The following is a 13815-nucleotide window of genomic DNA, read 5'->3' as shown; positions in this document are numbered from 1 at the left end:
CAGCTTCATTCATAATCTCCAAAAACCTGAAATCAAATATCTTTCCAACTGGTAAATGAGTAAATTTCATCCATCCGATGGACTACTACTCAGGAACAAAAAGAATGAAGTACTGACAACACGGTTGGCTCTCAGTAGCATGCTAAATGAAAGGCCAGCTCAAAAGGCTCCATTTATACAGCCTTCCAGAAAAGAAAACTACAGGGATAGCAGACACACAATGGCTTCCTCAGGTGGGGATGGCAGTTGACTACAAAGGGGCACAAGGAAATCTGGGGAAGCAATGGACGTCATACCTTGATTGTGTTGGTGACAGATTGTGTTTGACAAAACTCAAAAAAACTACACTTGAAAAGTTAAAAAAAAAAAAAAGTCTTTTTAGCTTAACCCAAAAAGTATGAAACCTTGAAAGGAAAAGGCTTAAAAGGCTTAGGACATGTCCATATTTTACCTCACTATAAATCACATCAGGGAACCCTTTAGTCCCACTGGCCATGCAAGGGTTACGTACACAGCTAATGTAGGTTAGGCCATAACTATTAGTCTCCAAGAGTTGCCAAAGCTCAGAAAAGATTAGAACTCATAAAGAACAGGATGTTGAAACCGGTTTGTAGTTAGGAACACTGAGCCAAGCTAGTAACAGATTTGGGTGTCTGCCACCTCACCGTCCAGGTTCATAGCCTGCAATTCTGCTCAAGCTCTTGGAGCTGAGTGATTTTCAAGAGTGGGTTTTATTGGCAAAATAGCCAAAGAGTGACCAACAGGGAGCAGGGCTGGCCCATCAGTCCAATCTAAATCAGAAAAGGACTATGGGTGGCATCACTTCTGAAGGTAGAAGATGCATTTGATTATTCAACAGTTAGCTATATTCCCTCTAAGAAGAAAGGTGAATTCATCCCAGCTCACAGTAGGGAGCTGAAGAGGGTTCCAACAGATGGGTGGACTGGGAGAACTGTCAAAAGTAGTATGAGACATACAGCCCAGGCTCTGGAAGGAGACCAAGAAACCATCTGATCCACCTGGATCAACCCTGAAAGGGGGAAAGAATGTTTCCCGTAAGATGGCCAAAAGATCAAAATAGACCATTAGGTTTGTCTTGTGTCCCCTTTCATGTGACAGGCAAAGACCACAATAGGAAAGTGAAACTAACCTACCTGTGAAGTTCTAATCTGTGCATCCCAAATGCCTGCTGCAGGTCCTAACAAGAGGACCCAATGGGGTACAGACCTCAATTCTTTAGCCAGTTTTTCTTTGGCACAGAATGCTGGGAGAGCCGGGGCTGCTCCAAACCTGGAGATCCTCCCTGGTCCTCTCTCAAGAGAAGTGGACTATCTTTTGTAAAATAAGTTGGAAAAGACTAGTGTGAAATGTTGCCAGGAACTTTGCTGGAATAATCCTCACGGATGCCTCTCCTGAAGTTATCGCCAGCTCCTCACTAAGGCAAAGCCAAGGGCATTACGTCGAGAGCCCTTCCCGGTGGTGACTCCCCATCAGTCCTGCTTCAGGGCATGCTTATTGAAGAATGGAGATTTTAAAAGCTGAAGTTGCTCTTCTAAGGATCTGATGACTCGTATGCTTTCATCAAAACAAATGTATGAAAGCAGTCGGCAGATTCAATGCAACTCCTATAAAAATATTAATGGCATTCTCAGAACTGGAACAAATATTCCTAATATTTATATGTCATCTCAAAAGACCACAAATAGCCAAAGCAATCTTGAGAAAGAACAAAATTGGAAGTATCATGCTCCTTCTGATTTCAGACTATACTACAAAGCTACAGCAATCAAAACAGCATGGTACTGGTACAAAAACAGATGCGTAGGTCCATGGAACAGAATAGAGAGCCCAGAAATAAACCTTTGCGTATAAGGCCTTGCCTTAGTGAGGAGCTGGTGATAACTCCAGGAGACACATCCATGAGGATTATTCCAGCAAAGTTCCTGGCACCTTTTTTATACTAACTAGCCTTATCCAACTTACTTACAAAAGATAGTCCATTTCCCTTGTGAGAGGACAAGGTTTGGGGCAGCCTCAGCTCTTCCAGCATCCTGAGCCAAAGAAAAGCTATGACAAAGGAGGCAAGAATATATGATATGAAGAAATGAAAGCCTCTTCAACAAGTGATGTTGGGAAAACTGGACAGATACATGCAAAAAAAAAAAGAAATAAAAGAAACTAGACCACTCTTTTACACCATACACAAAAATAAAATCAAAATGGATTAAAGATTTAAAACCACAAAACTACTAGAAGAAAATATAGATAGTAAACTATTTGACATCAGCCTTAATAATATCCTCAGGGATATGTCCCCTTAAGGGAAATAAAAATAAAACAAATGGGACTTCATCAAATTAAAATGCTTTTGCACAGTGAAGGAAACCATTGAAAACAAAAAGACAAGTTACTGAATGGGACAATATATTCGCAAATGATATATCTGATACAAGGCTGACATCCAAAATATGTAAGGAACTCATATAACTCAATAACAAAAAATAAACAATTTGATCAAAAAATGAGCAGAGGACATGGAGACATTTCTCCAAAGACGACATACAAATGGCCAATAGACATATGAAAAGATGCTCAACATCACTAATCATCAGGGAAATGCAAATCAAAATCACAATGAGATAACACCTCACACCAGTCAGAAGAGCTACTATCAAAACGTCAAAAAATAACGTGTAGGTGAGGATGTGGAGAAAAGGGCACCCTCCCAATGACTGGTGGGACTGCAAATTGGTACAGCTACTATGGAAAACAGATTCCTCAAAAAACTAAAAATAGATCTACAATACGATTCAGCAATTCTACTTCACGGTATTTATCTGAAGACACCGAAAACACTATGTTCACTGCAGCATCATTTACAATAGCTAAGATATGGAAGCAACCGAGAAGTCCATGGATAAGAGAATGGATAAAGAAGATACACACACACACACAGTAGAATATTACTCAGAAATAAAAAAGAATGAAATCTTGTCATTTGCGACAACATGGATGGACCCAGAGGGTATTATGCTTGCTAAGTGAAATAAGACAGAGAAAGACAAACACCGTATGGATTCACTTGTATGTGGAACCTAAAAAAACACTAAAAAATAGACTCATGGAAACAGAGATCATACTGATGGTTGCCAGGGGAAGGAGGGCGGGGGATGAGTGAAAACGATGAAGGGGAATGCAGTCAATAGTACTGTGATAAGTATACATGGTAACAGAGGGTTATTAGACTTATTGTGATTATCACACTGTAAGGGATATAAATGTCAAATCACTCACTATATTATATACCTGAAACTAAACATAACTTTGTATACCAACTATACTTAAAAAAATTAAAACAAACAAAATGTATGTTTTACAAGGTGGGGCTTAATGATCCCTTTTCAACTGAGTTACTCCAATCCAGAGGGGGGACCCAGAAAAGAAAGTGTAGGGGGTGGAAGGAAAGGGGACCCTCAACTCCTGCAATGGACTATTAGGGGGAAAATAGTATAAAATTTAAGATCAGAAAAGAAGGCAACGAAGAAGGGAGAGAGAAAAAAACAAAACAAAACAAAAAAACCCTGACATTTCAAAGAAACAGACTAAAAAAATTTTCAAAGAATGTTTCTAAATCAAAATAAGACTATAAAGTTAGAAGAAAACATCTTCACATACCAATGAAAGGTAAGAAATGTTGAAATAATTGACGAATGCACAAAATAAAAGACATACAGACTAAGACAAAATTAAAATCCACATGAATAACGGTGAACTATGTGGAAGTACACAGGTGATAGGAGTGAAAATTAATTTTCTAAAAAGCATAACTTGTATTAAAAAGATAGGAGGGAAAAAGCGAGGGAGAGAGGTAACAAAGCAGAGCCCAAACCCAACAGTAATAACCAGAAGCAGTTAAGAGATAAAGACCTGAACAAAGTTCTTCTGGTGGGGAGGGGACGTTTTGGCTCCTGGGGAAGAAAAGAGGCAGAGAGCAGAGACGCAGGAGAAGGTGCTCCTTCCCTGGTTAACATATGGCTTCCTATGCCAACGTCAAGCTCAGTGGGTCGTACCCAGACCACTGGTGAACATCTGAAGTACGTTCTCTTTTATCGGAGAGGGTCACTTACAATCATACTTTGTACACAGTTCAGAAATACAATTTAGAAGTAAAATGAAAAGCAATCTCTTACTAAAAATAATTTATTGTTTTTAAAAAATAAATGAACATTTATAATAGACTACCAAATTCGATTTAATCTAATCTATTAACAAAAGCATAATATATTCTGGTAAACAAGGCTTTCCAACTTGCTGTATAACTAAAGTCAATTAAACACTTGGTTTAACTAGGGGCAAACATCGGTCATTGCCACCTAATCCCATAAACTCATGCCGCTTCACATTTAAGGGGAAACTCAGCACAGGGGTCCTCCCTGCTTTTCCCGTTAGACATGCATTGGAAAGTGACAAGCCTAGGGAAGAAAAGGCTGTTGTGGCAAGTTGCAGCTGAAGTCAAAATTCCACTTTCAGTAGCTTGGCGCAAGTGGCAGGGATGTGAATTATAGTTACCGGGTCTCCGTGGAAGACATTCTGATCATAAGCCCAGGGAAAGATTTCATCTGTGGAATGTGATGAGCAGGGTCGGTCACGCCCTAGTCCTTTCTTGGAGTTTGGAAGTGTCTCCGGTCAGGTAACCATATTGACGGCTGAGAGGGGAGCTAATGCAGTGCCTTCCTCGGATGCCACAGTGGCTCCTGTCCTGAGACGACTAAGGAGACGAGCGGCTCTCCTTTCCTTACACATCCTGGCTCAGTATCAGCAGCAGAGGTAGGAGGTGTTGTCAGCTTCAGAGGAGCTGAGCCCACAGCTTATCCCACAATGCTCTAGGCTTTTTAGAGAACCTCAATGAGATCGTCAGTAACAGGCAATCACCTTTTATACCTCTGAGACATTTCTCATGAGTCTCTTGGGTTTGGCTCAAAAGGTTGAAAGCTATTCTGTTGTTCCTGAAAACAAATGCAACTCCCGTTAAGTTACAAATCAGCACTTAGGCCTATCGTTGAGCATGTCGTCACACCAGCCCCTGTTCCTGGCCTCCATGTAGACAGATGCATTGCACTGCTGCATGGTGTATTCCATCTCCACCAGCTGGCGGCATCCAATGGTTAACTTTTCCCTAGGAGATAAAGAGCTGTTAAATCCTGCAAGGCCGCTAGCTGGTCAGACACAGGAAAAAATCGTAATTCGACAGGGTATCAATGGGATCTGAAGTACATTCTTTGATATTCGAGAGAGAAAACCCCAAGAGTTGTGGTTCCTTAGCACAGACAAAGCAACATGGGATGATAAGCACTTAGAATCGTTCGCAGACAAGCAACATGTAGAATCCTGATTCAATTCCTAGAATTCAGGGATGCAGGTTCTCATGGCAGACCTGCTGCCGACAAGCCAAGTCGGGTACTTGAAAACAGTCCCTTGTATGGTTTCCCTCTCCCAGCAGGAGATGGGCCGATGTTAACACGGTGCATACGGATAACAAGAATCTTCGTTTTTTTTCTGAGCCATGCGTTAAGGACGGATAACGAGAATTCTCGTTTTTACTGTTGACTCTTTTTGTTTTGCACATTTTATTGAATTATTTGTGTTTTCGTTAATAACAAAGGAAGCTGCTTTCTGCAGTATCACACCAGGAGGGATTACTAACATCATAGGTGAGTAAATCCTAAAAAATTCCATAGAAAAATAATAAATGACATAGGAGCATTTACACTTTAAAGAGTGCATTTTAAAGTAGTTTCTTTTAAAAACCTGCCGGAACAGAGGGGTATGAGGGATTTAAACCCCGCCGTACGCAACGTGTTAAAATGTTCTAATCCATGGGATTAGCAACGCTGGGGAGTAGATCGTATATTTTTTTCTCTTATTTAGCTTGGGAGTTAAAGAACAGGTAGACTAGAGGCTACTAAGAGAATGCACCTCCCGACAGGAGCAGACACCGGACAGCGGAGAGGACGTTGACAGACCTTCGACTCTTGAAAAGAATTGCTGAAATACTTCACCTAGCAGTTAACAAAATAATCCTAATTACTCTAAACCAGAGGTGGGGAAGCAGGGAGTACCGCGTAGTACATCCCACGCCTACACACAATTTTACCTAACACGATGCCTACCTGGGCTCTCAAGAGTCTAGAGTCCAAATCTCATGGAAGGAAATCTACTTAAATGTACTGGGAGATGGTCTACATACATTTATGGAGAACACCCAGCATCTAGTACAGCGCCTGGCACAGTAGGTGCTCTAGAAACGACAGTTACTTGTATTACATAAATTGCACTGTTATTACTTCCTCAGCTTCTACGTTATGGTCGCTCCGAGCCATCGCCAGGGTGTTGGTGAGGACCACCAGCGACTGCTGCCCACTGCACAACCCCCGCCCCGTGGATCCCTTGATGTAGGGTGCAACGGAAAACATCAGGGAATAGGGTGAGAGGCAGTAGTGACAGTAAAACTAAATACACCATGTTTTGAGCAGCCTCCATTCCTGAAGCTGTGTGGTTTCTGTGAGGCTGATTAAAACCTGACTTGGGGCTTTGTGTTACTCTACTCCTATTTTCTATATTTAGAGGGCTTAAAACTACTGTTATGTTGCTGCCAATGCTTCACAACTACTCAGAAATGATTTTCGGAACACTCTGAGAGATCCAAAATAGGAGAGGTATAAACGTTTTCTTCAAACTTAAAAATGCAACAAAAAGGGCCGGTCTTTATCCCTGTTCTCGGTTATTTATTCCACGTATGAATAAAACTCCTTTAGTAACTAGACTTTGAATCTATTTCTGTGTCTTTTCTTTTTATCCTTTTTTTTTCTCTCCTCTCATAGTTCAGAGGTGAGCTCTCACTCCTCTTTTCGTCCTAGTGGCGTCTGGTTTCTGTATTTATATGAGTTACCATTCTGACAATGGATTATCACCTACAGATTCTGTTTCCTGCAGCAAGTTGTCATTGCTGACTGGGGAAAGTACTGAGCGCTTTTCATTGTGTATGTTCGGTCTATACTAGATTATAATCAGGAATTCTTGAGTTCCTTTTCCCTATGGCTTATATGTAGAATGGCAGAGCATTAAATGTGGGAGTACCTAAACACCTTTGCCTGCCATTCTGTAACATCTCCTGTGAGTCACCTCACCAGGCACAAGTGGGAGAGGCCGCCCATTACGTATTTTGATATCTCTTAATTGCTCAAAAGTTTTTCCTTTACGTTGGGCCTAAAAAAACCCGATCTATCTGACCAAGTCTGCCTAAATTAAAACAAAAAGTCATTATCCCCTTTTCCTCCAATAATACAAATGTTTTGTGTCTCTTATAGTGATCCTGTTTCTTTTTCTTCCAAACTACACAATCCCAACTCCTAATCCTCCCTGGAACAGAGCTAAAGACTGGGGGTTGCTTCTAGTCCTGTAATTCTATGTTGCTCATGAGATTTCTGCAAAACTGCTGCTCTTTCTCTAAATTGTCCTATTACGGGTATCAAATTCCTTGACCAAATCTTAGGTCAAAATAACTGGAAATTTTATCAAATCAATTAAAAAAATAATTCCAGCAATTGTTTGATTCATTTCTATGGCTATTTTTGTCAAAATGGCATAGCAGTAGTGAATCTGATCTAATTCTAATTTTTGATGCAGTTTTTCCAAAATTCTTTCTAGGTACAATGAAGAAAGCCTACAATGGATATTTGTCTTACAACTTTCTAAACTTTTCTATACATTTGTAATGTGTATCTCAAAGAAAAATGGAATACACTTGTAATCCTAATGTAAAAACAATGTTTAATGCTAACATTATACTCAGTGATGAAAGACTGAAAGCTTTCCCCGAAAATTAGGAACAAGACAAGAAAGCCCACATGTGCATCTTCTACTCAACATTTAACTGGAAGTTCTACACAGCAATTATATGTGCGCACACACACACACACACACATAGGCACAGAAATTGTAAACAAAGACATAAGATCATCTCTATAGATCCTAAAGAATCCACAAAAAAACTGTTAGCACAAATGAACTAATTCAGCAAAGTTGCAAAATAAAAGATCAACCAAATAATCAATTGCATTTCTATACACTAACAAAGTTTGAAAAGGAAATAAAACAATTCCATTTACAATAGCATGAAAAAGATTAAAATACTTAGGAATAAATTTAACCAAAGATTTGTATACTAAAAACTACAAAACACTACCAAAAGAAATCAAAGATCTAAATTAGTGGCATCCCATGTTCATGGATTGGAAGACTCAATACAATAATACTCCCAAAGCAATCTACAAACTCAATGTAATTCCTATCAAAATCCCCAAAATCTTTTTTGCAGAAAGGGAAATACTGATCCTAAAATTCACACAGAATTGCAAGGGACCCCAAACAGCTAAATTTTGAAGAAGAAAAATAATGTTAGAGGACTCACAATTCCTAATTTTGAAAACTTACTAAGAAGCAACTTCAATCAAAATAGTATGGTACTGGGATAAAGACAGAAACACAGACAGATGAAACAGAATTGAAAGTCCAGAAATAAACCCTCACATATAAGGTCAATTGATTTTCGACAAGGGTGCCAAGACCATTCAATGGGAAAAGAATAATCTCTTCAACAAATGCTGCTAGGACAACGTGATATCCATGTACAAACGAATGAAGGTAGACTCCTACCTCACACCATATACAAAAATTGACTTAAAATGGACTGGTGACCTGTTAGAGCTAAAACTATAAAATTCTTAGAAAAAAAATTGGGATAAATCTTCATGACCTTAGCTTTAGCAATGGATTCTTAGATATGATGCAAAAAGCCCAATCAACACAAGAAAAACACATAAATTGGACTTCATCAAAATTGAAAATGTTTGTGCATCAAAGAATACTATCAAGAAAGTGAGAATACAATTTACAGAATGAGAGAAAATGTATGCAAATTATGTACCTGAGAAGGGCTTAATATCCAGGACACAATAATACATCAGCTGCCAGGTGTCAAGGTGGTTGGTAAAGACAAGCCAAAAGGAACAATTAACAGTTTATTCATTTACTCTGACACTGCAAGCAAGAGGCCAAATGAGAAGCGCCGTCTCCCTAGTGCTCTGTTTTCCCCACTGAATGTGCCAGGCAAGGGTCAGATGACATGTGGTACAGATGGGGGGGCAGCATCATCTCACTAAGACTCCTGCCTCTTCATGGACACAGGGGGCTAAGGGATAGAAGAAGGGTGTCTTAGACCATTCAGGCTGCCATAACAAAATACCACAGACTAGGGGGCTTATAAACAACAGAAATTTATTTCTCACAGTTCTGAAGGCTGGGAAGTCCCGGATCAGGCACCAGCAGGGCACACTGTGGTGAGAGCCCTCTGTCATCACAGCATGAATCCCAGTTATGAGGTTTCCACTCTCATGACCTAATCTTACCTCCCAACGGCTCCACTTTCTAAGACCATCACATTGGGCAATAGGATTTCAACATATGAATTTTGGGGGACACAAACATTCAGACCACAGCAAAAAAGAGCTAGAAGCAGAAAGGCATTGAGTCAGAGTGGAGAAAAATACCTTAGCCAAGGCCCCCAAAATGAGGTCTCAGCAGAGATGCCTCAGCCAAAGCCCCCAATAAGGAGGACTTCAAATGGAGTTGCCTGGGCTAGGACCGCAGGTATGCATGTAAGCATGGCTGCCCGGGGGCAAGGGACGTCAGCCCTGCCTGCAACTCCAGCCAGACGACTGCAATGCACGTGCTGTGTACCACATCTGGTATAGGGAAGGCAGCCACCCCCAATGGAGCCTGCTAGATAAAGCCTTGTAACTGCCTGTGGTCAGGCCTGAAAGATGACACATAGGATTTTGGCCTGGAGCTGGATTCCTTGTAAAGGAGTCTTATAAAGAATCCTTGTAACTCAACAAGCCAATTAAAAGTGGACAAAGGATTTGAACAGACATTTCTGCAAAGATAAACAAACGGCCAACAAACACATGCAAAGATGCTCAACATCATTAGTCATTAGGGAAATACAAAACAAAATCACAATGAGATAAAAGTTCGCAATCAATTAGGATAGCTATTAATAAAAATAAAAAAAAGGAAAACAAATGTTGTCAAGGATGTGGAGAAATTAGAACCCTCATCATTGCTGGTGAGAAGGTGAAATAGTACAGCTGCTGCGGAAAACAGTTCCTCAAAAAGTTAAACACAGGGTGGCTAGACGGCTCAGTTGGTTAGAGTGCGAGCTCTGAACAACACGGTTGCCGGTTCGATTTCCACATGGGCCAGTGAACTGCACCCTCTATAACTAGATTGAAGACAACGAGTGGCCACTTAGCTTCTGAAGGGGTGGCCGGATGGCTCAGTTGGTTAGAGCACGAGCTCTCAACAAGTTTGCCAGTTCAATTCCTGCATGGGATGGTGGGCTGTGCCCCCTGCAACTAAGATTGAAAACAGCAACTGGACTTGGAGCTGAGCTGCGCCCTCCACAACTAGATTGAAAGACAATGACTTGGAGATGATGGGCTCTGGAGAAACGTACTATTCCCCAATAAAATTTATTTTAAAAAATTAAAAAAAGTTAAACACAGAATTACCGTCTGACCCAGGAATTCCACTCTTAGGTATATTCCCCACCCCCAAGTTGGAAAGAATTCAAATACTTGTGCACAAATAGCAACACTATTCACAATAGCCAAAAAGTGGAAACAACTCAAATGTCCATCAACAGATGATGAACAAAATGTGGTGCATCCATACGATGGAATATTATTCAGCCATGAAAAGGAACGAAGTGCCGATAGATGCTGCAATGTAGATGAACCTCAAAAACATCATACTAAGTGAACAAAACCTGATATAAAAAGTCGTATGTTGTATGATTCTATTTACAAGAAACATCCAGGATAGATAAATCCGTAGAGAGAGAAAGCAGATTAGTAGTTGCAGCGTCTGGGGGAGGGGAAAACAGAGAATGACTGCTCAGTGGGTATGGAATTTCCTATGTGGGAGGGGGATGACGGAAGTGTCTTGGAACTAGACAGAGGTGATGGTTAACAGAGTGAAAGCACTCAAGGTCACTGAATTGTACACTTTAAAATGATTGTTAATTTTATGTAATGTGAATTTTACTTCAATTAATAAAAAACGAAAAAAGTACATTTATTTTGAGGTACCTTCTAACTATCACAAATAATAAAGTCAAATTTACTGTCAAGCACGACCACCTCTATAGACACAAGAAAAATGCAATTCTTTTGTAATTAAAGCAGAAACATCCAGGGTCTAGATTATTTTTCTTTAAGGCTTTTTCCTGTCTAAGGCTTCTTGGACAGAGCAGGTCATTACTTTATCACAGAGGTTCTCAAACTTCAGCGTGCCCTGGAGACATTGTGAAACAGATTGCTGGGGTCCCCTCCAGAGTTCCTGATTCAGGTCTCGGGTGGAGCCTTAGCGTTTGCCTTTCGTGCAAGTTGCCAGGTGACGCGGACACACAGGTCCAGGAACCACAGCTCTGAGGTAATCTAGAAGACACTACCCATGGAGCTGCTTCCCGAAAGCACTTGCCAGGAGGGAAAGAGGGCTTCTGATACGATGCCCTCAGGCGGATTGTCATTTGGGCATGCCAGGGACTTTATGAGGCTGATGTCACAAGCTAGTTTGCATTTCATGAAGAAAACAACTTTAGAGACTTGCCTGGCAAATATGCCAGAACACTCTGTCAAGAACCTACAGGGCAAACAAAGTGAATCAAGTAACGCTCCTGACTACTTTCTCATATATATAAAAGGTACCACACAAGATAGATGCTTGGTACTCTCTTTGATAATCTCACTAATCTTCCATCCTGAATTTCCTGAGCGAACTCCTCATGTACTCAGAACAAATAGTGCACACACCCCACTGGCAAGGCAAAGGTCTGTCGAAGAGTCTACAAACTACAGAAGACAGAAAACCCGGCTTTTAGATCTGAACACCAAGGTTCTCCAGTGTCATGGAATTCAACTTGGGATCAAAGCTATGTTCAATCTGAAACCTTATTTCCTTACTTGATCAGAACCTATAACACAGTTTTATGTGCCTCGGCTACTTAACTGCCTCCCGAGTGCAGTAAGTATGGTGTTGGGCACATCCTCCTTCACAGATAACACTTTATAAAGCAAAACCAAAAATCAGCAAATTCAGACAATTTAAGGAATTGTTTTCCTTAACGGTCCCAAAGGTGGCCAGCTATCTGCCAAGTTAAAACCTTCTTCTGTTCTTACCTCTGAGCCACAGGAAAATTGCCACCTTTTATCTATTGCATTTGGCTCTCTGTCTAATATGAACCACTGACACCAAAAGAACCTCTCTCTTTTAGCAGCTTATTTGAAAGTTGTGGGCTGAGGAGTACACCAAGGCCAATATGGGAGATAGCGTCACTGTAAATATGGCAAATAATTTTAAAACAAACAACAGAGTAACGAATCTAAAAGCTATTAACCAAAAACCTGCTGAACAGCAATTTCCATTTTTCAATGCATTCAAGATATTAGATATATTTGATTTCAAAATCTTCCTTTTGGATAGAAGAGAGAATTTATTAATATCATAGTTCAAATTCTTGGCATTGTAAGGGAAAGAAAACAAAGAGAAATACAAATACAACGGCTTTAACTGTCAACATTCAACTTTGGCCCGAGCACCCCCCTACATCCCCCATAACCTCCCAATGATTCTAATAGTAAGCTGAAGTCAAAATAATTTGCGACATCTGGTTGGAACCATCCTGCAAGGGACTCTGCCCTCCAAGTTATCCACAGAGAACTTTCTCCACCTTCAACAATATGGCTAAGGTTGATGCTTGATACAGACGTTATATTTTTGACACAAATCTCATGTACAAAAGCTTTAAATGTAAATTGGCTGTAAAGATCTATAAATAAGAGTCTAACTGATTGACAGTCTGAAGATTATGGTAAAAAAATCTCTCATGCCCAGCTACAACAGATAATGCATGTGCACTGGCTTCAGATTTTCTTGGAAAAATACTTGAATTTAATGAGTGAGCTTTCAGAGCTGTGTTGCTTAATAACGTGTCTGATGATCAATCTGAGTCTTCACCAAATACATTTATCATCTAGAGTTTTAACAGAAGTACCCTGATAGCTAACTTAGTCACAGCTCCTGCTCATAAAATTTTGTAGCCACACAGGTATATCTGCACATTAAAAATAGCAAATAGTGAGTTAGGAATACGGTGGCATATTACATATTAGAGAAAATACAGTCAGTTCCGCTGCAGCATTGTTTTGAACACATGAATTTGCTCCAACACCACTATATTACAGAACAATGTGAGCATAATGCAAATGTCACATTTTCTTAGACACAATTTCAGCAGTGAGAAATGCTGGATGAACACACAAAACTGTACCCAGTGTACCCAAGCTTCGTAGGAATACACAAAATACACTCATGTACACGTCAGTCATATACCAGCTACCTCAGCTTTCTGTGTGGTATGAGCCACATCCATTGACATTTATGTGACTTTACACCCAATTTCAGATAACCCTCCTTCCAGCGCCTCACACTGGCCCACAAGCTGCAGCCCTTCCAGTGACCACTTCCATAAGCAAACTTCAGCTCTTTTGTAAGGTAGTGTCAAATTTACTATAGCATCGATGTATTTCCTAACCATTTAATGTGGGTAAAGCTGCGATTCCATTTTGATGTTTTAATGCGTCCCTGAAGTTTTTGAGTGATATGCCCCAGCATCATTTTTCCCATGAGCCCTGT

The 13815-nt window shown here is 40.3% G+C and overlaps 1 protein-coding gene across 2 annotated transcripts in view; it reads right to left on the bottom strand.

The window, feature by feature from the left end:
- Positions 1–4184: 4184 nt before the first annotated feature.
- SWT1 (SWT1 RNA endoribonuclease homolog) overlaps positions 4185–13815 on the bottom strand; it is a 75307-nt gene continuing 65676 nt past the window's right edge. The window contains exon 19 of one of the 2 annotated variants that reach the window (XM_019738097.2): positions 4185–5176. In XM_019738097.2, coding sequence (XP_019593656.2) covers positions 5041–5176 — 136 coding nt within the window. In that variant the 3' untranslated portion in view covers positions 4185–5040. The remainder of the gene's footprint in view (positions 5177–13815) is intronic. The other variant, XR_012492946.1, reaches the window with a different exon arrangement.

The sequence above is a fragment of the Rhinolophus sinicus genome, linkage group LG17, assembly GCF_036562045.2.
Source record: "Rhinolophus sinicus isolate RSC01 linkage group LG17, ASM3656204v1, whole genome shotgun sequence".
Classification (NCBI taxonomy): Eukaryota; Metazoa; Chordata; class Mammalia; order Chiroptera; family Rhinolophidae; genus Rhinolophus; species Rhinolophus sinicus.
Note: the sequence above shows the minus strand (reverse complement) of the source record. Positions and strands in the feature narration are given on the sequence as shown.